Below are 23,769 nucleotides of genomic sequence, written 5' to 3' on the forward strand. Positions count from 1 at the left end.
TGAAAAAGTGGCATTCACTGTTCCTGCTGCTGACAATGCATTTGTTCGTGTCGACCCAGTTGGCTTGTTTGTACTGTGCCTCTCTCTTCTTCACCCAGTGTACTAGACTCCATGCACTGGGCTGCATGCTGTCAAGACTGACAGCATAACCCCAAGCCTCCAATTGTCAGCCCACAGTGTGGGAAACCTCAAATGATTGTGCAATATTCAAAATCTCTTCCAACATTGGGTACTCAAGCTGAAGGCACATTGACAAACCTCCTTATATGGGGCTGAATGAATGATCATGTCTTTGACTGTGACATCCCAAAACTTAGCTGTGATGAAACAACACTTACAACTGAGGCCTTGAAGCTGATCTGCCCAAGTGTGATATGACTGCTGTGGCTGTTTGTGACATTCATTGAATTCAGCACACACAGCAACCACATGCATATACTTGCAGTGATGAGAGGACAGCAAATTACATGCATCGACAAAAGAAACTGACTCTGGTTCCCACAGAGGAGCTAACTGGTGTAGCAGTTGATACTTACGAGGTAGTAGGCAGTATCCATGATAAGAAATGAACTTTACAGACCTTGTCAACTGCTCAGAATGCCACAACATTTTGGTGAACCCACTTCTTCTTAGCATTCCAATTTAGCATGGTTTCAGCACAGGTGAACAACTGGCGGCTGAGAATAGGTCAGGATAGACAACAACCACTCCAATACAGCTGTATGCAGCTGCTGTTGTCACAGGAGTGACTGGAGTAAAGCCTCCATGATCTAGCCGAGCAGCAAAGAAACCACGGAATCCAAAACATATGAAAATTTTTCCCTCACTTGTTGCAACTTGTGTTCTAGCTAGGAACACAAGGAAACACACAGCCATGAAAGAGATACAATTTTAATGGGTGACAGAGTGAAATCAATTAGAATACATGAAATTAGTTTACATGTCAAGTCACATTTAGTAACTGAGGGCTCAGAGGCCCATAAGTTTTGTTATAAAAATGCTATCCATGACAGATGTTGCTGGGGTAGTGCTGCGTGCACACTGTGGACCTGATGAATGTGGTTGGTGAGAATTGATAGCGTTTGTCTGTTTCTGATTGTGACATTTGTACTCTTTTATCTGGATGGGACATGGTTAGTGCCATTGTGGGATTGTATGCTTCATAGAAATCAGTTTTGCTAGAGAGATGTTGAACAGTACACAGTAAAATGCTTTGCTTTCACTGCACAAAACAAGTGACACCAAGATCTTTCAATAACCAAAATGATTCTGTAGGTTAGTGACTTCTTGCTTTATGCTAAAGAACTTTGAGTGTTACCTTCTGTTAATGTGTTCTGAAAGAGTTCCTTTCAGTAGAACCATAGCAGACTACCCTAGTTCTGGATTTTCCTTAGCTAAAGAAGAATCTGTTGCAAAAGTATGCCTTTTAATTTAATATTGATAGTTTCTTCTTGTACCTAAACAAACTGTAGCACAAATCATAATTTCTCTGTTATTCTAGACTTGTCAATGTGAAACACAATAATGAATGATACTTCCATTTCAGTACCTGAGGCTGTAATCTGTTACAGGTCTGGGGAGATGCTGCAGTGCAGATATTTTTTGCATTGAGTCCAGCTTGGGGAGGTCTCATTACTCTTGCATCCTACAACAAATTCTCCAACAACTGTTACAAGTAAGAATTAAAAAAAAATTGTTCATGTCTTTACCCTGTTGCATCAGAATTGAAGGCAGAGTAAATTTTTGTATTGAATTAATCATTGGGGTATTGCAGTATTGCAAGCACTGAGTCCACTGTTTGCTGACAGGTGGTCAGTGCTTTGACTGCTTAGGGGAAAGACTAGGAAGGTAGGTAACAGACAGAAACAGATACCATCACTTATCATTTAGTTTTTTTTTTCACTATTGTGCTTCATAAAATTGATCATAATTGCCAGTGATTCTGCTCAATTTAGGACACCAAGAAGAAAAAGTAGAAGTTCCACTAATGTGGTGAATATTAGGTGTTGTGGAATTTATCACTAGCTCTTCCTTCCTGAGTAACTGCTATCTCAAGGTAAAGTAGTTCATTAATACTGGTAAATTAGTTGTCAAGTAAGTGACCAAGTCAACATGTAACAGTTAGTGATAGGAATTCAATTAAAGGGTTGTGATGATTGAAATTAATTTCCTATTGACTTGAAGCCTGAGATTATAATGGTCTTAAGGTAGATAAAATTGACTGGTTGGTGGGTGTGACACATATTGGCAATTCAAGAAATGTTCCTGTTAGTCTGAATCACAAAATATGAAAGGCCATCAAAGAGCCTGAAGCATTTTAAAATGTTCAGGATTTTCTTTCAAGGAATTCTTCAAAATCATTTCAGAAATAACCTTCGATCTAGTATGATAACACCATGCAAAGACTAGCTCATAACAATCCGAACAATAGATTATTACTCATTGTAAAGATGACATGTTGAGTTGCAGACAGGCACAACAAAAAGACTGTTACACATTTACACTGCTGCTCAATGTGACTGTTGCATTCCAGTCCCACCTGCCAGAGAAGGCAGCTAAATCTATAACACTCTTTTCGTTGTGCCGGTCTGTAGCTCAGTGTGTGATCTTTACGGTGAGTAGCAGTCTATCCTTTTCCTATTATTGTTGACATTCCAAGCTGGTATTTTCATTGTTTCATAAAGATTTGAGGTATACGTCTGACATTGTTCACTTATAACAAATATATCTGGAATACTCTGAAATCTAAACAGATTCAAAGAGTTTCTAGTGTTGCTTTCTTGTTCAGCTCAGGGGATTTTCATAATGTTAAAGAGATCCATATTAGAATTATGATAGGAAATTCACTTTTACAGTCATGTAAACCACAATTTAAAGCAATGAAACTGCTTGTGTTGCCTTGAATTTGAATTATGAATACAAAGATGCATGTTAAAATAAGTATTACTGGAACAGAACAATGGAAAATCCAGGATGAAACAATGACAATACTATGAAAAGGAGAGATTGCCACTTGTGATATAGAGAAGATGTTGAGTCACAGACAGGTACAACAAAAAGACTGCTGGACATGTGAGCTTTTGTCCAAAAGGCCTTCTTTTAAAGCAGTATAACAATGTACAGAAAGTTCTGGTTGAGAACTATGAATTATTCATCAGTAAAGGAGACAACTCACTGAAAGGCAGATGCGCTGTGTCATTGAAAGGTGCACAAGAAAAATTTACAGAAGTTCTCTGGCTTTTGGAATACACATCATTTTTCTAGCTTGTAGGAAAAACATCCTCACAAATGCACACACACTCACTCAGTTGACTGATAGCTTTTTCCTGGCTGACAGTTATGGTTCTGAGGTGAGATAGGGGTGTGGTATGGTGTGGAGTGAGGGATGGAGAGTGGCAGGAGACAGGGAGGGGGTTGAAGGCATCTGGCAACTCATTGGAGAGTAGGGAGACATCTGTGAGCTAGCTAGGGGTGTAGGTGGTGGGGGCCGATGGCAGATGGCTGGACACGTGCCAGTAAGAAACAGGTTGGGATAACTGATCAGATCAGAATGTCTGGTCAGAACAAATGTGAGAATCCAGATACAAAACTTAACTACAGTTTGTACAGCAAAGTGCTGCAGAATGTCATCAAACATATAAAGCAATGCAATAAACAGAGAGAAAATAACTCTTTGAATAAAATTAAAACTCCATAGCCATTTGGAATAAAGTATCAGGTCAGAAAGTGGGGAGCCTACATATATCTTCTCTGAAAGAACAAAAGTGTTAGCAAATCACATTGGTTATGAAAAATATTTAATAAACACTGTGTTCTACAACAATTATGTGATGTGCAGCTACGTGAGACAGCAAGGAGTAAACTTGGTTATTGAAGCACTAAACAATAAAAACTCACAGGCATATGATGTAATATCAGTAGGGTGCAACACATCTTTTGTGTTTTACTCTCATTGGTTCAGTGTGACTGAATCAGTTGATACTGTGGTAAGACACTGGACTTGTATTTGAGAGGACAGTGGTCCACCTCTACTGACCTTGTAGTCAACAAGACCTGAAACTCTAATTTTCCTCCCTCCCTTCTTTCTGTGTGGTATCTTTCAGATGTGGTAAATTTCTAGAAAGATTGAAATACTTGTTAATAAACTTCCTCACATGAAGGGGTTACCAACTAGTTCCCTTGCTATGGGTTTTTAGAAGGTTTTTAAGAAGACAATGTATGTCACCATTAATATATCTTGGTATCAACAGAAAATGCAGTTTATTAATTTGTGTTTATGACATTTTTAGATCAAATGATACATAGGGGGCAGTGGGTATTTAATTTGGTTTAACAAAAGTGTTCTATGCTTCACATGTATTCAACCTGCAGCAGTGGAGAATTAAGGAGAAAGTCTGCTCTCATGGAATTTTTGGTGAAGAATAATAGACTGGTTTAAAATAAAGCTTCAGCATTCACTTAGTGAATACTCAACAGAAACAGAGTTTCCACTTCAATAATGTTTCCTTAACTAACATGCAGAAAGGTGTAACTATTCTGCAGGTTACATTTTCTGTAGGCTTCCTGCAGAACTGAAGAATTCACAATTTTCAAATCTTAGGTGAAGAGCTTCTTTATAGTGCACTCATTTTATTCTGTGCAAGAGTTCCTCACAGTAGCTTAAAGCTTTTCATTGTAATTTGTTATTAATTTGTATATGCTGTCTCAAATCTTTTGTTACCGTCTTTTATTTCAAGAGCCTTTTATGAATTATATAATTATTTACTGCATGATCAACTATCATTGTCTGACTACATACCATGGAACATAAGAAAACAAATAAACATAATATTAAATAAGAAAAGATAATTGTCCACCATGTAATGCTGGTGTTAAGCTCCAAACAAGAAGTGGAACATATATGGATCCTCATAAGCCCAATTAAATAACCATCAGCACCCATGCAACTATGAGGACTTGGCAGAATAGTCCTCCTGTTATTTCATAGGGAAAATCATACCTTGGTCACTGTAACAGATTATAGTGTAAGACTGTAATACTTAGGATAAAGAGAGAAGAGGTCTCTTAAGAAAGCATTGCCCTTCTGAATTAGCAAAGTTTTTGGTATAAAATATATCAAAGACATTTGCAACAGGACACTCTTGGTTGTAACTGGTACATCTCACAAGGCAGCCACATTTCTGCATTCTAATAATTTTGGTCAACGTGCCATAGCAAACACAATACGCACAACTTCATTAAGGACACCACAGTTTCCAGATACTTCATGCACATGAACATCTCAAAACTGCAAAAGGAGTGGCAAATGGAAGACATAACAGTAGATAAAAATGTGATGAGAACAGTGAATGGTGTTCTACAGAAGACTGAGACCTCCAGCCTAACATTCAATTCATCCATCTTTTCAGAGCAGATGTAATTGGATTTACGTGTAAAAAGTGCAGGAAAGACACCCTCAAAGCAGGTTCATGATGTTCAGTGCCAGGCTTCAAAGCAAATTGCTCATATAGTCATCGTGCTTGGAGCAGGAATTTCCCAGTATTTTATAAGAAAAGGAAATTCAAGAAATCAAAATAATTTCAATTAGGAAGGAAAAAGTCTACAATTCCTTGCAGTATTCTATTATTGCATCTTCTGCTACCACTCTGAAAAAAGATATAGTAAAGTAAGTGCTGACATGCAAACACAGACACAACAATTTAAACACAAGCAGGAAACAGCAGGGTTGTGCAGGACTGGACTGGTTAAAGGTATGTAGATGTATGCACACACACACAGAAATACCACTTACAGAAATGAAAGGTACGGTCATACTTACACCCACATGTGGAACTAATGTGAGATGTCACATTGTAACCATACTCAAGTCCAAATCCAAAATCAGACAACAGTGAATTATAACGGTCATTACTGAAAGTATGTTTTCTAAGAAAATCAATGTATGGTGAATACAGAACTGAATTCCTGTACTGAGAGTGCGGCTATTTTCACCAACATTGAATATTCTTGACTGCTGCTACTTATACAAACATTGAATATTGCAGAATATATGAATGTGACAAACGTAAGATATTTTGAGAGCCTCCCAGAAAAGACAAATACTGAATAACAAATAATTGCTGGTGGTCAGGTTAGAACTGACAACCTGCAATATGCATCGAGCGAGGTGGCACAGCGGTTATCAAACTGGACTCACATTCGGGAGGACAATGATTCAAATCTGTCCTGATTTAGGTTTTACGTAACTCCACTAAATCACTTCAGGCAAATGCTGGGATGGTTCCTTTGAATGACCGACTTCCTTCCCCATCCTTCCTTAACCCAATGAGACTGATGACCTCACTGTTTGATTCCTTCTCCCAAATCAACCAACCAACCAACATCTGAGGAAGCTAACTACTACACCACACTGTATGCACAACAGCTTACGGCAACATGTATATGTGATTCATCTTCACAGAAATTTTTTCCATGTGTTGTGCATTCTGATTTATATCTTGATATTAGTACTATGTGGAAATAATTGAAGTAATGATAATAATACTTAGGCAGCATCACCAAGTGCCACAGTTATATGTTTGCCTCAATATTCCTCAGTGTCTTATAAGTAAATATGAGATAGAAAACATCTGTTTGTTAACACTTTTAAGTAAATGTTGAAAGGATGACTTTTTCTTTTACTTGTCTTCTGTTTGTTGTCAATTCATTATTCCATTTTGTTATTGTTTGCACAGTACATCTAGTGGTCTGATTGCAAAACAGATTTAAAGGGTTCCATTTTTATTTTCCATCTTTTTTCCATGTTTTATTGTAATCTTCACTGATAATTACAAGCAGTACAACACAACGCATCATTATGTTCCATACACAGCTACTTCCAAACCATGTCTATCTGTAACTTAACTTCCTCCTGCTAAAATATTCCATGCCACAAGTATTTAATATATTATAAACAAAAGCAACTCATACATATTTGATATGTAGTTTATTTATAATTTTAGTATTTCAGTACCCAGCATTGCTATTAATAATAATTATTATAATAACAATAATAATAGTGCTTCTATTTACTTTAATGCACAACATATGTGCAACAATTTTTGAATTACATTATTTGCATGAAAAAACTTTTGCTTATATGCATTTTATATTGGTACATATGTAAATATTACATTATAATACCTCCATTACAAATATGGACATAAAAAGAAATAAAAATAAAATAATAAAAAAACAGATGGTGCACAAGAAATTTTGTTGGATCAGAATGTGAATTAAATGGATATACCATGTTCTTTATTAAACATTGAGAATGTTCCGCTGACTAGTGGCATTACATAGTCTCCTAATTAATTTCATGTAATGTATTCTAATATTTCACATTTATTTACTAAAAATGACAATATTTAAATACACAAAAAAGGAAAAACATACATGACGCATGTGCTAATATAACTAGTTTGCACTATGTCACAGGGTCTTTATTTTAGTCACACAAATTTATCCATATGGACATATAGTTTGTGTTGCTGTGAAGTGCATGTTGCTATTTTGACATACTGTAGGGGCCTGTCACATAGTGTAATATTTTAGTTTTTATTTCAGTAATGACAGTAGTCTCATGTGGGAGCTGCCTGTAAAAGTACAACCTCCTTCCACAGGGTCCTTGTATGTTAGTTTCAATCTTTGCTTTTTATATGGTAATCATTCCTGTTTTCTAATATTACACATAGGCTGATTTTGCTATTTACAATTTGTACAGAAACCAGATGGCAGTTATAAGAGTCGAGGGGCACGAAAGGGAAGCAGCGGTTGGGAAGCGAGTGAGACAGAGTTGTAGCCTGTCCTCGATGTTATTCAATCTATATATTGAGTAAGCAGTAAAGAAAACAAAAGAAAAATTCGGAGTAGGTATTAAAGTCCATGGAGAAGAAATAAAAATATTGAGGTTCATCGATGACATTGTAATTCTGTCAGAGACAGCAAAGGACTTGGAAGAGCAGTTGAATGGAATGGACAGTGTCTTGAAAGGAGGATATAAGATGAACATCAACAAAAGCAAAACGAGGATAATCGAATGTAGTCGAATTAAGTCAGGTGATGCTGAGGTAATTAGATTAGGAAATGAGACACTTAAAGTAGTAAAGGAGTTTTGCTATTTGAGGAGCAAAATAACTGATGATGGACAAAGTAGAGAGGATATAAAATGTAGACTGGCAATGACAAGGAAAGCGTTTCTGAAAAAGAGAAATTTGTTAACATAGAGTATAGATTTAAGTGTCAAGAAGTCGTTTCTGAAAGTATTTGTATGGAGTGTAGCCATGTATGGAAGTGAAAATGGACGATAAATAGTTTGGACAAGAAGAGAATAGAAGCTTTCAAAATGTGGTGCTACAGAAGAATGCTGAAGATCAGATGGGTAGATCACATAACTAACGAGGAAGTATTGAATAGAATTGGGGAGAAGAGGAGTTTGTGGCACAACTTGACAAGAAGAAGGGACCGGTTGGTAGGACATGTTCTGAGGCATCAGGGGATCATAAATATAGCATTGGAGGGCAGCGTGCAGGGTAAAAATCGTTGAGGGAGACCAAGACATGAATACACTAAACAGATTCAGAAGGATGTAGGTTTCAGTAAGTACTGGAAGATGAAGAAGCTTGCACAGGATAGAGTAGCATGGAGAGCTGCATCAAACCAGTCTCAGGACTGAAGACAACAACAACAACAACAACAACAACAACAACAAGCTGATTTTTATTCCAGGATACAACACAATGCTTCTTTTGGAGTTAAACTAGTCTTTCTATGTGAGTGTTGGTAATGCCATCCCAATTAGAACAGAATTATAGAAGTATGGATATAACAATACTAGAGAAGGAAAGTTGCTACTCACCATATAGCGGAGGTACTTAGTTGCGATAGGCACAACAAAAAGATTCAAACAATTATAGCTTTTGGCCATTAAGGTCTTTGCAGCAATAGACACACTAACACACATGCACACACACACACACACACACACACACACACACACACACACACACACACACACACACACACACACACAAACGTAACTTGTACACACATCTGCAGTCTCAGATAACTGAAACCACACTGCGAGCAGCACCACCAGTGCATGACAGGAGTGGCGACTGGGTGGGGGTAAGGAGGTGGCTGGGGCAGGGAGGGGAGGGATAGTATGGTAGGGGTGGTGGACAGTGAAATGCTGCAGTTTAGGTGGAGGGCAGGAGAGAAGGTGAGGAGAGGGGGGAGGGGGGAGTAGCAGAAAGGAGAGAAATGAAAATAAATTAAAAGACTGGGTGTGGCGGTGAAATAACGGCTGTGTAAAGCTGAAATGGGAACAGGGAGGGGGCTGGATGGTTGAGGACAGTGACTAATTAAGGTTGAGACCAGGAGGGTTACGGGAACATAGGATGTATTGCAGGGAAAGCTCCCACCTGTGCAATTCAGAAAAGCTGGTGTTGATTGGAAGGATCCGTATGGCACAGGCTGTGAAGCAGCCATTAAGATGGATGTCATATTTGGCAGTGTGTTCAGCAACAGGGTGGTTAACTTGTTTTATGGCCACAGTTTGTAGGTGGCCATTCATGCAGATGGACAGCTTGTTGGTTGTCATGCCTACATAGAATGCAGCACAGTGGTTGCAGCTTAGCTTGTAAATCACATGACTAGTTTCATAGGTAGCCCTGTGTTTGATGGGATAGGTGATGTGAGCAACCGGAGGTGGTGGTAGGAGGATGTATGGGACAGGTCTTGCATCTAGGTCTATTACAGGGGTATGAATCATGAGGTTAGGGATTGGCTGCAATGGTTGTGTAAGGATGGAAGAGTATATTGTGAAGGTTTGGTGGACGGCAAAATACCACTGTAGGAGGGGTAGGAAGGATAGTGGGCAGGGCATTTCTCATTTCAGGGCATGATGATAGGTAATCGAAACCCTGACAGAGAATGTTATTCAACTGCTCCAATCCCGGATGGTACTGAGTTATGAGGGGAATGCTCCTCTGTGGCTGGACTGTGGGATTTTGGGAAGCAGTGGGAGACTGAAAAGATAAGGCCTGGGAGATTTGTTTTTGTACAAGGTTGGGAGGATAATTACGGTCACTGAAGGCTTCAGTGAGACCCTCGGTTTATTTTGAGAGGGACTGATTATCACTGCAGATGCAATGACCATGGGCAGCTAGTCTGTACGGAAGGGACTGCTTGGTATGGAATGGGTGGTAGCTGTCGAAGTGGAGGTATTGCTGGTGTTTAGTAGGTTTGATATGGACAGAGGTACTGATGTAGCCATCTCTGAGGTGGAGGTCGACATCTAGGAAGGTGGCTTGTTGGGTTGAATAGGACCAGGTGAAGCAAATGGGGGAGAAGTTGTTGAGGTTCTGGAGGAATGTGGATAGGGTGTCCTCACCTTCAACCCAGATAGCAAAGATGTCACCAATGAATCTGAACCAGGTGAGGGGTTTAGGATTCTGGGTTTTTAGGAAGGATTCCCCTAAATGGCCCATGAATAGTTTGGTGTAGGATGGTGCCATGTGGGTGCCCATAACTGTACCCCGGTTTTGTTCATAGATAATGCCTTCAAAGGAGAAGTAATTGTGGGTGAGGATATAGTTGGTCATTGTGACTAGGAAGGAGGTTGTTAGAGTCCATAGGGTGTATGGAAAGGTAGTGTTCAATACCAGTAAGGCCATGGACATTATAGTGCAATTAAAACTACTTTGTACTTGACAGCTAGCCAAGCGTGTCACCATGAGTCAGTGTGGGCCAATCGCACACTGACGTTCAGTATCCCTCCCTTGCATAGTTGCCACTGCTTATGCATCATGGTTCAGTACCTGCTAACACCTGGTCTTGTGTGTGGCATGTTGTGTGAACTGCATTATCTCAGTGTTTGTTTCCACTATGAGTGTGTGATAAATTACTGTAGTGACTTCTGAAAATAAAAAGTGTGGTTGTCCTAGAGTTTGTAGTCTGAAATCATCTTTGAAGAAAGTTGGTCAAGGAATAGCATTGAGAGGACAATCATGTGAATACGTCTGCAATGTAAGACAATATTTTGAGATGGAAAGGGAGAAGGGAGGGCCTCTTCTTTCCATAAAAAGGTAGTCGAGAGGACTGGGGTAGTCGAGAGGACTGGGGTAGCATTAAGAATAAGCAGAACAACCGTTATAAACATAGGCAAAGATCAAAATGAAAAACTGAAAACGTATTCCAGGCCATCAAATCTTAACTCCGAACCGCCAAGTCTGGAAACTCTGGGGAAAAAATGACACATTTAGAAACGTGTGACGAATCTTGATTCTTTTGAACAGGATGCGATTTGCAGACATTTGTATGCTTATTATCACCGTAGAGAGCATCCAACATTACAAAAACTGTATGTAATGCTTAAAGAAGCTGGTCTTTTTGTTGGCAGTTTAATTACGAAAAAGTAAGTGGTCGTACAGTTCTCTTGGAATGGCAAGATACTGCTACTTGGCGATGTCAATTTTTGTGGCAGGTAAAGAACACTGAAATCAATGATTTAGTGTGGCTAGATGAAACGTGGTGAATTATGGTCATACACTGAAGACAGGTTGGTCTGACGGATCACAAGAAGGAATGGCAATACCTGTTGGCAAAGGAAGCAGAATTATTGTTGTTCATGCAGGTACTGCCTGTGGGTTTGTTCCTGCCTGTTTACATGTTTAGAGGTCAAAGAAAACCTCAGATTTTCATGAGCAGATGAACCACACCACCTCTTTACAATGGTTTGAAAATTCACTGTTACAGAATTTGGAGAAACCGTCGTACATCATTATTGACAATGCACCGTACCCAGTTGTTCTAAAGGACAATCTTCTAGAAAAGACGAAATTATACAGTGGTTGTGGCGAAATAATATACAATTCGATGACAGAATGAAGAAAGTGGAACTATTGGAACTTGTGTCACAACATAAGCCATGACACCCGACATAAGTTGTAGATGAAGTTGCCAACAAACATGGACATTCTGTAATTAGATTACCTCCCTATCATTGTCACTTTAATGCTATAGAGCTGATATGGGCCAAAATCAAGGGGTACACAGCATGTGAAAAGAAGACTTTCAGACTTTCAGAAGTGGAAAGACTTTTGAGTGAAGCTGTTTCCAAAGTAACTGTGGAAAACTGGAGTTATGGTGTAGTACATACAAAAGCTGTCATTCAGGAGGCATGGAAGAACAAATCTTTATTGGAAGATAGTGTTTCTGAATTAATTATTGCCATCGGGGAGTCATCTGAAAGTTCTAGCGACACAGATATAAGCGGCGTTTTCCAGCTCTCTGGCACAGAACACATCGAGTGATAGTAAGAAAAAAAAATGCCTTTTGGTGGTGTTGGTCTCCTTCTCTTGGTATTTTGATTTTTGTGATTTGTTGCGAAATTCATGGCACAAGACGAAAATGTAACTCACAGCAGTATATGTGCTGCTTTCTCCCACCCTGCATAAGATATATCAGCACTTCAACGGTATGCACAATACCACTCTTGTCTTGATGAAACTGTAGCACCCACCCACTTCCAACAAGCTCTAAAAATAAATTCAAACCTTTCCGAAACTTTTTCTCACTTTGACCCCCCACGAAAAATGTGAAGGGAAAAAGCTTGTCCATTACTACATTTCTGATGTTGATTTGGAAAAAGTTCCGCGTCAGATGTGAGATTTTAATTTATTACTTCACTATTACGGGCTGTACTGCTCAGAAAGTTTGCAAACATTATCAAACTATGCCCCTGAAGACAACATTAAAATTTTGTTGTTGTACGACATATAGTTTAGGAGATAGGGAATGATTGAGTAGCGTACAAATTCAACTTTTTGTAAAAATTTAAATATTTCTCTATTTCAGTAGCACAAAATTTTCAGAAGGTAGTTCTCGTATCACTCTACCATGTACAATTGCCAAATTATAAAAAACACAACTTCCATTTTATTACAGCGGCAGCTGGCAACATTGCACAGCCGCTCAGCGAACTGTCAAGTACAAAGTAGTTTTAATCACACTATAGGAATGTTAGTGTACAGGGAGGTGGTATCAACAGTGATGAGCAGAGCACTATGTGGTAAAGGGACAGGAACTGTGGAGAATTAGTGGAAGAAATGATTGGTATCTTTTATATAGGAGGATAGGTTCCGGGTAATAGGTTGAATGTGTTGGTCTATGAGAGCAGAGATTCTCTCAGTTGGGGCACAGTAACCAGCCACAATGGGTCATCCTGGGTGGTTGGGATTATGGACTTTAGGAAGCATGTAGAAGGTAGGGGTGTGAGGAGTGGTAGGAGAGATGGACTCTGGGGAGAGGTTCTGGGATGGGCCCAAGGATTTGAGTAGTGACTGAAGATCCTGCTGGATTACTGTAATTGGGTCACTGTGGCAAGATTTGTAGGTGGAAGTATCTGACAGCTGACGGAGTCCTTCCGCTAGGTAATCCTTGTGGTTCAAAACAATGATGGTGGAGCCTTTGTTTGCAGGTAGGATTATAAGGTTGGGATCAGTTTCTAGATTGTGGATTGCTGTTATTTCTGCAGATGTAAGGTTAGTCTGCATATTGAGGGATTTGTGGAATGATGGTGAGGCAAGGTTTGAGGTTAAGAAACTCTGGAAAGTTAACAGAGGGTGGTTTGGAGGCAGTGGGGTTGTATCATAGTTGGATAGAGGAGTGAACTGAGTTGGGCAAGGTTCAATACTGGTCTTTGGTTGGGTCCGGCTGGTTGGGTTGGTGGTGAAAAACTGTTTCCACTGTAGGGACCGGGAGAAGGAGAGAAGGTCTTTAACAAGTCCTGCATGATTGCATTTGGGAGTGGGGCGAAAGATGAGGCCTTTGGATATTTCTGTGGGAGTAAGGCTTTTGGAGGAAAGGTTCATGATTGTGTTGCAGGTCTGTTTAGGATCCGGATTCCATGTGGTGATGGGAGGGAGTTTTAGGGGTGGGGTAAGTGTAATAGGTCTGCGAGACAGGGTTTGTCAGCTATGAGGGGACATGGGGGAGGTTTAGAGGTTGTGGCACAGGTGGCAGACAGTGGTACTCCGGGGCGGGAATAGGAAGTGAGCATGATGGAGAGCTTTTTGAGGTGGTATTGTGCATGTTGCTCCAGTTTCTGCAGGGCAAGAGTTTCAATGTTTGTTATTGTTTCCAGGAATTTGGGATTTTATTTTTTATTTTTCTCCTTTCCACGACTTCAGCCCCCCTCCTCCCCCCCCCCCCCCCCCCCCCCCCACCTAAACTGCGTCTCCATTTACTTTGCTAGACATTTTCCCCATAAAGAATGTGTTTGAACTAATTTTTGGACATTTGTTACCTTTGTGATTTTCTGAAGTAATGTACCTGTGTACTGCCACACCCAAGAACTTGTAGCTGCTTGTCTCTTGTAGGTCTGTGTTCCCAACTTTAAAGTATGTATTTTGCAGTATGTGGCACAGACCAGAATGTACATTGTTTTTGTTCCATTCATGAACAAAATTTTACATCTGAAATTCTGGGTTGCATTTTACAAATTCAGAGCAGTTCTTTCCTCCTGTTCATTCTCAGTGCTACCACTAGTTATGAGAGATATATGATCATCATACGTGATGACATCTGCAACTGTTGGTGCACTCATACCTTTTAAGTAACAGATGAAAAGCAGTGGACCGAATACACTCTCTCTCTCTCTCTCTCTCTCTCTCTCTCTCTCTCTCTCTCTCTCTCTCACACACACACACACACACACACACACACACACACACACACACACACAATTTCTTTTCGTCATTCAATGGTGACATTATGAGGGTCGTCCACAAAGTAAGTTCCGTTTCTGTTTCTATCCATGACAGCGCTACGATCGCAGTCCCGAGCATGCAGTGCAGTTTCTCTGACTCAAGGAGAAGACATGTTCGCCATTTTCAGATCGCTGCTGCTGACGTGTGCTTTGTAGTGCTTCTTTATAATCCCAACCATAATTGAAAATGTGTGTGAATCAGATCTATGATTCATTTTCTAAATGCAATGAAAGTTAAACCAAAGGATAGACACGGGGGATGAAACTTGTGTATTGTATTACACCCCTGAAACAAAACGGCAATCAGTGGAATGGAGGCACACTTCATCCCCAATAAAGGTTAAGCCTAAGCAAACCTTGACACCTTGAAAAGTAATGTTCACCATTTTTTGGGACAGAAAAGGCATTTTGCTGATTGATTTCTTACCACAAGGCCAAACAATCAAGGCACCATGTTACTGTGAGACCATTAAGAAATTGCACTGCACAATACAGAACAAGCAGTGAGGATTAGTGGTGAAATTTATCTCTTCTTACACCTAAGATCTGTCTTTGGTGGTCAACACTTCAATGTAGATGACGAGCTAAAAGGACACGTTACCACATGGTTGAATACACAGGCGGCAACCTTCTATGAAGAAGGCATACAAAAACTAGTGCCATGCTATGACAAGTGCCTACAAAATTTTGGAAGCTATGTAGAAAAGTAGTTCAAGAGTTGTAGATTTTTGTACAGTAAATATTTTTACTGTATCTGTACACTTTTGTTTTATATAACTAAAAGGAACTTACTTTGTGGACAACCCTTGTATGTGCATCGCAAAATTTGAAATTTCTGACTCGGTTGACATGATTATGAATCTATGTTAGGCGCTGAAACTTCCTAGCAGATTCAAACTGTGTGCCAGAAGATTGAATTCAAGTTCTTAACCTTTTGTGCGCAAGTGCTCTATCGGCTGAGCTATCTGTGCACAACTCATGATCCCACCTCACAAATTACTTCTGCCAGTATCTCATCTCCTACTTTACAAACTTCACAAGAATTCTCCTGCAAACCTTGCAGGACTAGTTTTCCTAAAGGAAGGGATATTGTGGAGACATAGTGTTCATTCCAGAATGAATTTTTCACTCTGCAGAAAAGTGTGCACTGATACAAAGCTTCCTGACTGGTTAAAACTATATGTGCCAGACTGAAACTCAAGCTTGGCTCATTTTCCTTTTCCGGGCAAGTGCTCTACCGACTGCTGATCCAGCACACCATTTTAATCAGCCTGGAAGTTTCACATCAGTACATCAAAGACCCATCAAACAGACTTCAAGCACTTATTTAAAAAGCATTAAGCAATACACACTCTTACTTGACTAAACTGAAAAGTGAAGGTTTATACTGATAAATCTGTCAGCTCCCAAATTATGAGCACAATGAGAAACACACAAAGAAAACATACCAATCAGCCCTATAATTAACTTTATAAGCAGCCCAACCTACCACCTGAGCAAAATACTACACTATGTTATTAATATTAATATTATTAATAATAATAATAATAACAGATATGAAGAAAGTAAATTGGAAAAAGAAAACACTACATGGCAAACACCCGTATAATCTAACACAGCCACACATCGATCAAGACGCATCCAACACATGGCTAAGGAAAGGCAATATATACAGTGAGATGGAAGGATTCATGATTGCATTAAGGATCAAACAATAAACGCCAGATATTACAGCAAGCATATTATTAAAATCTCAATACCACAACAGATAAATGCAGACTTTGCAAACAACAAATAGAAACAGTAGATCACATTACAAGCAGATGTACAACACTAGCAAATACAGAGTACCCCAGAAGACATGACAATGTAGCAAAAATAATACATCAACAACTTGCCATACAACATAAACTAATAAAACAACACACTCCCACTTACAAGTATGCACCATAAAATGTACTGGAGAATGATGAATACAACTTATACTGGAACAGAACCATTATAACAGATAAAACAACACCATATAACAAACCTGACATCGTACTCACCAGTAAAAAGAAGAAACTGACACAACAAATCAAAATATCCATACCCAATACAACAAATATACAGAAGAAAACAGGAGAAAAAATTGAAAAATACATCCAACTGGCTGAGGAAGTCAAGGACATGTGTCATCAGGATAAAGTTGACATTATACCAATTATACTATCAACTACAGGAGTCATACCACACAATATCCACCAGTACATCAATGCAATACAGCTACATCCAAACTTATATATACAACTACAGAAATCTGTAATTATTGATACATGTTCAATTACTCGAAAGTTGCTAAATGTAATGTAACATATACCGAACAGTTAATAGGAAGTCACGCCTGATCAAAGTCCGCGTCACTTTCCATTTTTAACCAAACATAATGTCTGAAAAAGGAAAGAATAACAGTAATAATAATAATAAACAATCAAAAATTCAACAGGCTTTACATATCAAATAATATACATTAAAATTACAGAAAATGTTAAATTATTTTCATTAGGCATTATCAGTCTGTACCCTAATGTTCCTGTCAATGAAAGTATCAACATTATCAAAGAAAATCTTTGAATACACTGCCAAATGGGGTGTGTATAAGTATATGAATATATCTAACGTAATTGTTGGGTTCAAATTAATGACGATGTAAATAAAACAGAAAGAAACTTCCACATGGGAAAAATATATTAAAAACAAAGATTCCAAGACTTATCAAGCGGGAAAGCGCCGGCAGACAGGCACATGAACAAAACACACAAACACACACACAGAATTACGAGCTTTCGCAACTGGCAGTTGCTTCGTCAGGAAAGAGGGAAGGAGAGGGAAAAATGAAAGGATGTGGGTTTTAAGGGAGAGGGTAAGGAGTCATTCCAATCCCGGGAGCGGAAAGACTTCCCTTAGGGGAAAAAAAGGACAGGTGTACACTCGCACACACACACATATCCATCCATATTTTTTTCCCCTAAGGGAAGTCTTTCCGCTCCCGGGATTGGAATGACTCCTTACCCTCTCCCTTAAAACCCACATAATTTCATTTTTCCCTCTCCTTCCCTCTTTCCTGACGAAGCAACTGCCAGTTGCGAAAGCTCGTAATTCTGTGTGTGTGTTTGTGTGTTTTGTTCATGTGCCTGTCTGCCGGCGCTTTCCCGCTTGGTAAGTCTTGGAATCTTTGTTTTTAATATATGAATATATCTCGTTACTTTACCTTTATTTGTTAGACAACCATTTTATATTTAACAACTAGTACTACCCTTGCAATGGGAGTTTCTTGGCAAAACTGAAAACACCTCTTCAGTAAGCACATAGAGTGGAACAATAAAATTCAGTACTATGTAAATTGAAGGTGGGTAGTGAGAAAGGGAAGGAACTGATGATGTGAGATGCATCGATGCATGGTCTATCTCAACACAGACCCCAGCCAACACAAATTCCCTCCTAATGCCACCTATCCACAGTCCCTGTCCATGTTCTCCATGCTTACTAATGTTTAGATTCCCGATGGAAGTTGAATGATATTATGTATCTGCACTACAGCTTGTGGTTCCATTGCCTGTCAAGGTGAATCAATTATGTGAATGTGTGATGTCTGTTGTTTCAGAAATCTTACTAAATGCATACATCTGTATTCAGTAACAATGTAGATAATCCTATCTTTGAGCACTGTGACCTGACCGGGTACTGGTTTTTGCAGGTGATGTAAATGGCATGGGGGGGGGGGGGGGGGGGGTAGAAAATGCCAGTGTCAGAGGAAAGGGGGTAGGGGGTAGGAGAGCAAGGTAAAGAAAGGTAAAATGAACATAGCACAAGAGAAACAATGCTATGGTGCAATCAGGGGTAGTAGCATCTTGCACATGGTGAAGTAAGATGTTAGGATGAAGGCAGATAATGATAAAATATAGGGAATGGTAAATTCATGATGAAGCAGTATTACTTAAGATTTATAGACAGATAAAATCAACTGAACTAAGAGTGCCAGAGGGAAATGTGTGTTTCTGAATAAGAAGCCGATAATGATGGGGAGGGGATTGACACTGTTCAAAGATAAGGGCTAACATAGATTGAGCCAATAGGGATTGTTGGACTGCACTATTCAGAGAATAGTGGATGTTGAGGGAAAGGATCCGGATAGCATGGCCTTTGAAGCAGATAATAAAATTGACCATGTTCTGTTAAGGGGACATGCACTGCTACTGTGTAGTCAACTTTGCAATGGGCCAGAGTTCCACACTGACCATTCACCCAAGTGGACAGCTCATTGGTGATGACTCTAATGATACAGGGTTTGCTTGGTATAGGACTTAGATAGCATGTTCTAAATGTGTACATAGGGGCAGGTTTTACATCTAGGTCACTCACATGGAAATGACCCAAGTGACAACAGACTGTATAGAGTTGTATGATATTTGGTAGGCTGGATAGCAACTCGGGAAGACTGTGGATTTTATATGTTCTGTCACGAGGTAAATTTGTTAATAACAGTGACTTCGCAACTTTTTAGAAAGGGGGGGAGTGTTGATTGTGTGGAATGGAGTGTTGATTATGCAGTAGGATGCAACATTGCAGCAAACATCACTGTACTCATGTATTTAGTGACATAGGAGTATCATTAATATTGCCTTTTTCCTCAGTTTGGTACAGTACCTTGTCATCAGTTATTTGTGCCCTCCACAATTGTCATTTTTGCTATTGCCAGTCTGCATTTTATATCATCTCTATTTCAGCCATTATCAGTTATTTTGCTGCCCAAATAGTAAAACTGGTCAACTACTTTCACCTGATTTAATTCAGCTATGTTCCATAACCTGCGTTTTACTTCTGATGATGTTCATCTTCTCTCCTCTTTGTAAGACACTGTCAGTTCCATTCAACTGACCTTCCAAGTTTCTTTTTTTTCTGTCTTAGACAGAATTACATTGTCATTGATGAACCTCAAAGTTTTTATTTCTTCTCCCTAAACAATAATTCTATTTACAAATTTATCTTTGGTTTCCTCCACAACTTGCTCTGTGTACAGATTGTACAACATTGAGGATAGACTGCAATCCTGTTTTACACCCTGCTCAATGGCTGCTTTCTTGTCATGTCCTTTGACTCTTATAATTGCAGTCTGGTTTCTGTACAAGTTGTGAATAACATTTTATTTCCACTGCCTTCAAGATTTCATAGATTGTGATCCAGTCAGTACTGCCATTAGCTTTCTCTGAACCTACAAATGCTGTAACTGTAGTTTTGAAATTCTTTAACTTTAGAACAAATCAGTTAATATATATTAAGGTGAAAGTGATATGAAATATGTTAGATAATGCACATTACTGAGCACACATATTTAAATTACAGGTTGTTTTCATTTACACAGTACACCTTATACATTTAAATGTTCTACAATGGTGTAAAATCAGTGTTGCTTTGCAAAAGTTTTGACCTCAATGTTTGCTTTAATGTTTTTGGGAAGTTTCTTATAAAATTTAGCTCCCAGGTGGAAAATATCTCTTTGTTGCAGGAATATCTTGATTTGGGTCAAATGTAAGCTTTTGTTTTAAGTACCAATACCAGTCCGCATCCCCTCCCCCAGTCTACTATCTGTACCTGTTACGAATATGGGTTCCCATAATGTAGATAGATGGTAAAGGAGCATAACAGAGACATTAAACAATGCTTTACATACATCTTCAGGTTTGCATCCAAACATGATAGTAATGGCCCTTTTTTGTAATCTGAAAGTGCTAATAACTGCTTTATAGTTTCCTCATAACATGAACTCCATACAGGGTGTACATAAAGTCCGGGAACACTTTGAATTATTTATTTCACAAGAACCAAACTTTGTACAGATATCATACATCTGACATTTTGAAAAGAAAGCCTGAAAGTTTTTTTTGCATGTATACTGCCACAGCGTAGTATGGTAATTTGCCAATAGTCAGCGCTAATCGCAAACATGGCGAGTTCAGGTGCAAAGTGAGCTTTCTGTGTGTTTGAGTTCAACAAAAACAAGTGTGATACAGCTGTTCAATTGATGTTTAGAACCAAGTACAGTAAGGAGCCACCAACAAGGAAGGTCACTTACCACTGGCATAACAAATTCGTTACAACGGGTTGCTTGTGCCCAGCAAAGAGAAGCGGTCATCCCAGCGTGAGTGAAGTGAATGTGGAGCACGTATGAGAGACGTTCATGAAAAGTCCAAATAAATTGGTGTGTCGTGCATCCTGTGAATTCAAAATGGCTCCAATGACAGTGTGGAAAGTCCTACAACAGAGGTTGTCTATGAAACCATTCAAATTGAAGCTAGTGCAGAAGCTCAATGACGACGACAAAGACAAGCATTTTGAGTTTTGTTAGCAGTTGCAACAATTAAATAAGAATGGGAATGGCATTGTTGATCACTTAATTTTTATCAACAAAGCCACTTTTCACACTAACAGGAAAGTGAACAGGCATAATTGTCAAATCTGGGGTACAAAGCATCCACACGAATGCATTTAATTTGAGCATGATTCCCCAAAGGTAAATGTTGTTTGTGCTGAAAGCACTGTCACTGGATGTTGCAGCAGCAATGGCTGATACCTCAAATGCAATTGGACTCTCCATTCATCTTTTAGAAGAATGGGTCTCCATCCCATTTTCATCATGAAATTCATGGGTACCTGAACATGGAGCTGCTGCCTTGGTGGATCGGCCGTGCTACAGAAGGGGACAGCTGTTGCATGAAATTGCCTCACCAATCCCCAGATCTCACTTTGTGCGACTTCTTTTTTTGTGGGGACACATTTAAGATCTCATGTGTGTACTGCCTCTACCACATGATGTAGAAGAGCTCCAGGAGAGAATATGTGAAATGACTGCCACAGTCGATGATGCCATCCTGGGACAGCTATGGCAAGAAATTGATTGATGGAGAGACGTTAAAGTAACCTCTGGCGTGCCACAGGAGAGTGTTATGGGACCACAATAAAATAACACACAAATACACACACAAAATTTCTAGCTTTCGCAACCAACGGTTGCTTCTTCAGAAAAGAGGGAAGGAGAGGGAAAGATGAAAGGATGTGGGTTTTAAGGGAGAGGGTAAGGAGTCATTCCAATCCCGGGAGCGGAAAGACTTACCTTAGGGGGAAAAAAGGATAGGTATATACTGGCGCGCGCGCGCGCGCACACACACACACACACACACACACACACACACACACACACACAATGTTTGCGGAGGGAATGTAAATAAAATTTAATGGGGTCGTTGTAGGGATGTTGTGAGGTTGACATGGTATTAGGAGGTGGAAAGGGTAACATAAGGTTAAACTGAATATATATATATATAAAGTTTGATACAGATTTATTGATGACATCTTCATGATCTGGACTCACAGTGAAGAACAACTCCAGAATTTCCTCTCCAACCTCAACTCCTTTGGTTCCATCAGATTCACCTGGTCCTACTCCAAATCCCATGCCACTTTCCTAGATGTTGACCTCCATCTGTCCAATGGCCAGCTTCACACATCCGTCCACATCAAACCCACCAACAAGCAACAGTACCTCCATTATGACAGCTGCCACCCATTCCATATCAAACGGTTCCTTCCCTACAGCCTAGGCCTTCGTGGCAAACGAATCTGCTCCAGTCCTGAATCCCTCGACCATTACACCAACAACCTGAAAACAGCTTTCGCATCCCGCAACTACCCTCCCAACCTGGTACAGAAGCAGATAATCAGAGCCACTTCCTCATCCCCTCAAACCCAGAACCTCTCACAGAAGAACCCCAAAAGTGCCCCACTTGTGACAGAATACTTCCCGGGACTGGATCAGACCTTGAATGTGGCTCTCCAGCAGGGATACGACTTCCTAAAATCCTGCCCCGAAATGAGATCCATCCTTCATGAAATCCTCCCCACTCCACCAAGAGTGTCTTTCCGCCGCCCACCTAACCTTTGTAACCTCTTGGTTCATCCCTATGAAGTCCCCAAACCACCTTCCCTACCCTCTGGCTCCTACCCTTGCAACTGCCCCCGGTGTAAAACCTGTCCTATGCACCCTCCCACCACCACCTACTCCAGTCCTGTAACCCGGAAGGTGTACACGATCAAAGGGAGAGCCACGTGTGAAAGCACCCACGTGATTTACCAACTGACCTGCCTGCACTGTGACGCTTTCTATGTGGGAATGACCAGCAACAAACTGTCCATTCACATGAATGGACACAGGCAGACAGTGTTTGTTGGTAATGAGGATCACCCTGTGGCTAAACATGCCTTGATGCACGGCCAGCACATCTTGGCACAGTGTTACACCGTCCGAGTTATCTGGATACTTCCCACCAACACCAACCTATCCGAACTCCGGAGATGGGAACTCACCCTTCAGTATATCCTCTCTTCTCGATATCCGCCAGGCCTCAACCTCCGCTAATGTCAAGTTGCCGCCGCTCATACCTCACCTGTCTTTCAACAACTTCTTTGCCTCTGTACTTCCGCCTCGACTGACATCCCTGCCCTTACTCTTTGCCTTTAAATATGTCTGCTTGTGTCTGTGTATGTGCGGATGGATATGTGTGTGTGTGTGTGTGTGTGTGTGTGTGTGTGTGTGTGTGTGTGTGTGTGTGTGTGCGCGAGTGTACACCTGTCCTTTTTTTCCCCTAAGGGAAGTCTTTCCGCTCCCGGGATTGGAATGACTCCTTACCCTCTCCCTTAAAACCCACATCCTTTCGTCTTTTCCTCTCCTTCCTGAAGAAGCAACCATCGGTTGCGAAAGCTAGTAATTTTGTGTGTGTGTTTGTGTGTTTTGTTCATTGTGCCTGTCTGCCGGTGCTTTCCCGCTTGGTAAGTCTTAGAATCTTTGTTTTTAATAGGGAGAGATAAAGGTGTGAAAAAGTCGAAAAAGTGTTGGTTTGAGATGAGCTATGTTGATCCTGTGCTGA

General features: G+C 40.0%; 1 protein-coding gene across 1 annotated transcript in view; it reads left to right on the top strand.

Moving 5' to 3' along the window:
• Nucleotides 1–23,769, top strand: part of LOC126282289 (mucin-5AC-like) — a 758,596-nt gene that overhangs the window by 651,823 nt on the left and 83,004 nt on the right. Inside the window, exon 8 of the mRNA XM_049981941.1 lies at nt 1,572–1,675. Coding sequence (XP_049837898.1) covers nt 1,572–1,675 — 104 coding nt within the window. The remainder of the gene's footprint in view (nt 1–1,571; nt 1,676–23,769) is intronic.

This window comes from Schistocerca gregaria, chromosome 7, assembly GCF_023897955.1.
Source record: "Schistocerca gregaria isolate iqSchGreg1 chromosome 7, iqSchGreg1.2, whole genome shotgun sequence".
In the NCBI taxonomy this organism is placed as follows: domain Eukaryota; kingdom Metazoa; phylum Arthropoda; class Insecta; order Orthoptera; family Acrididae; genus Schistocerca; species Schistocerca gregaria.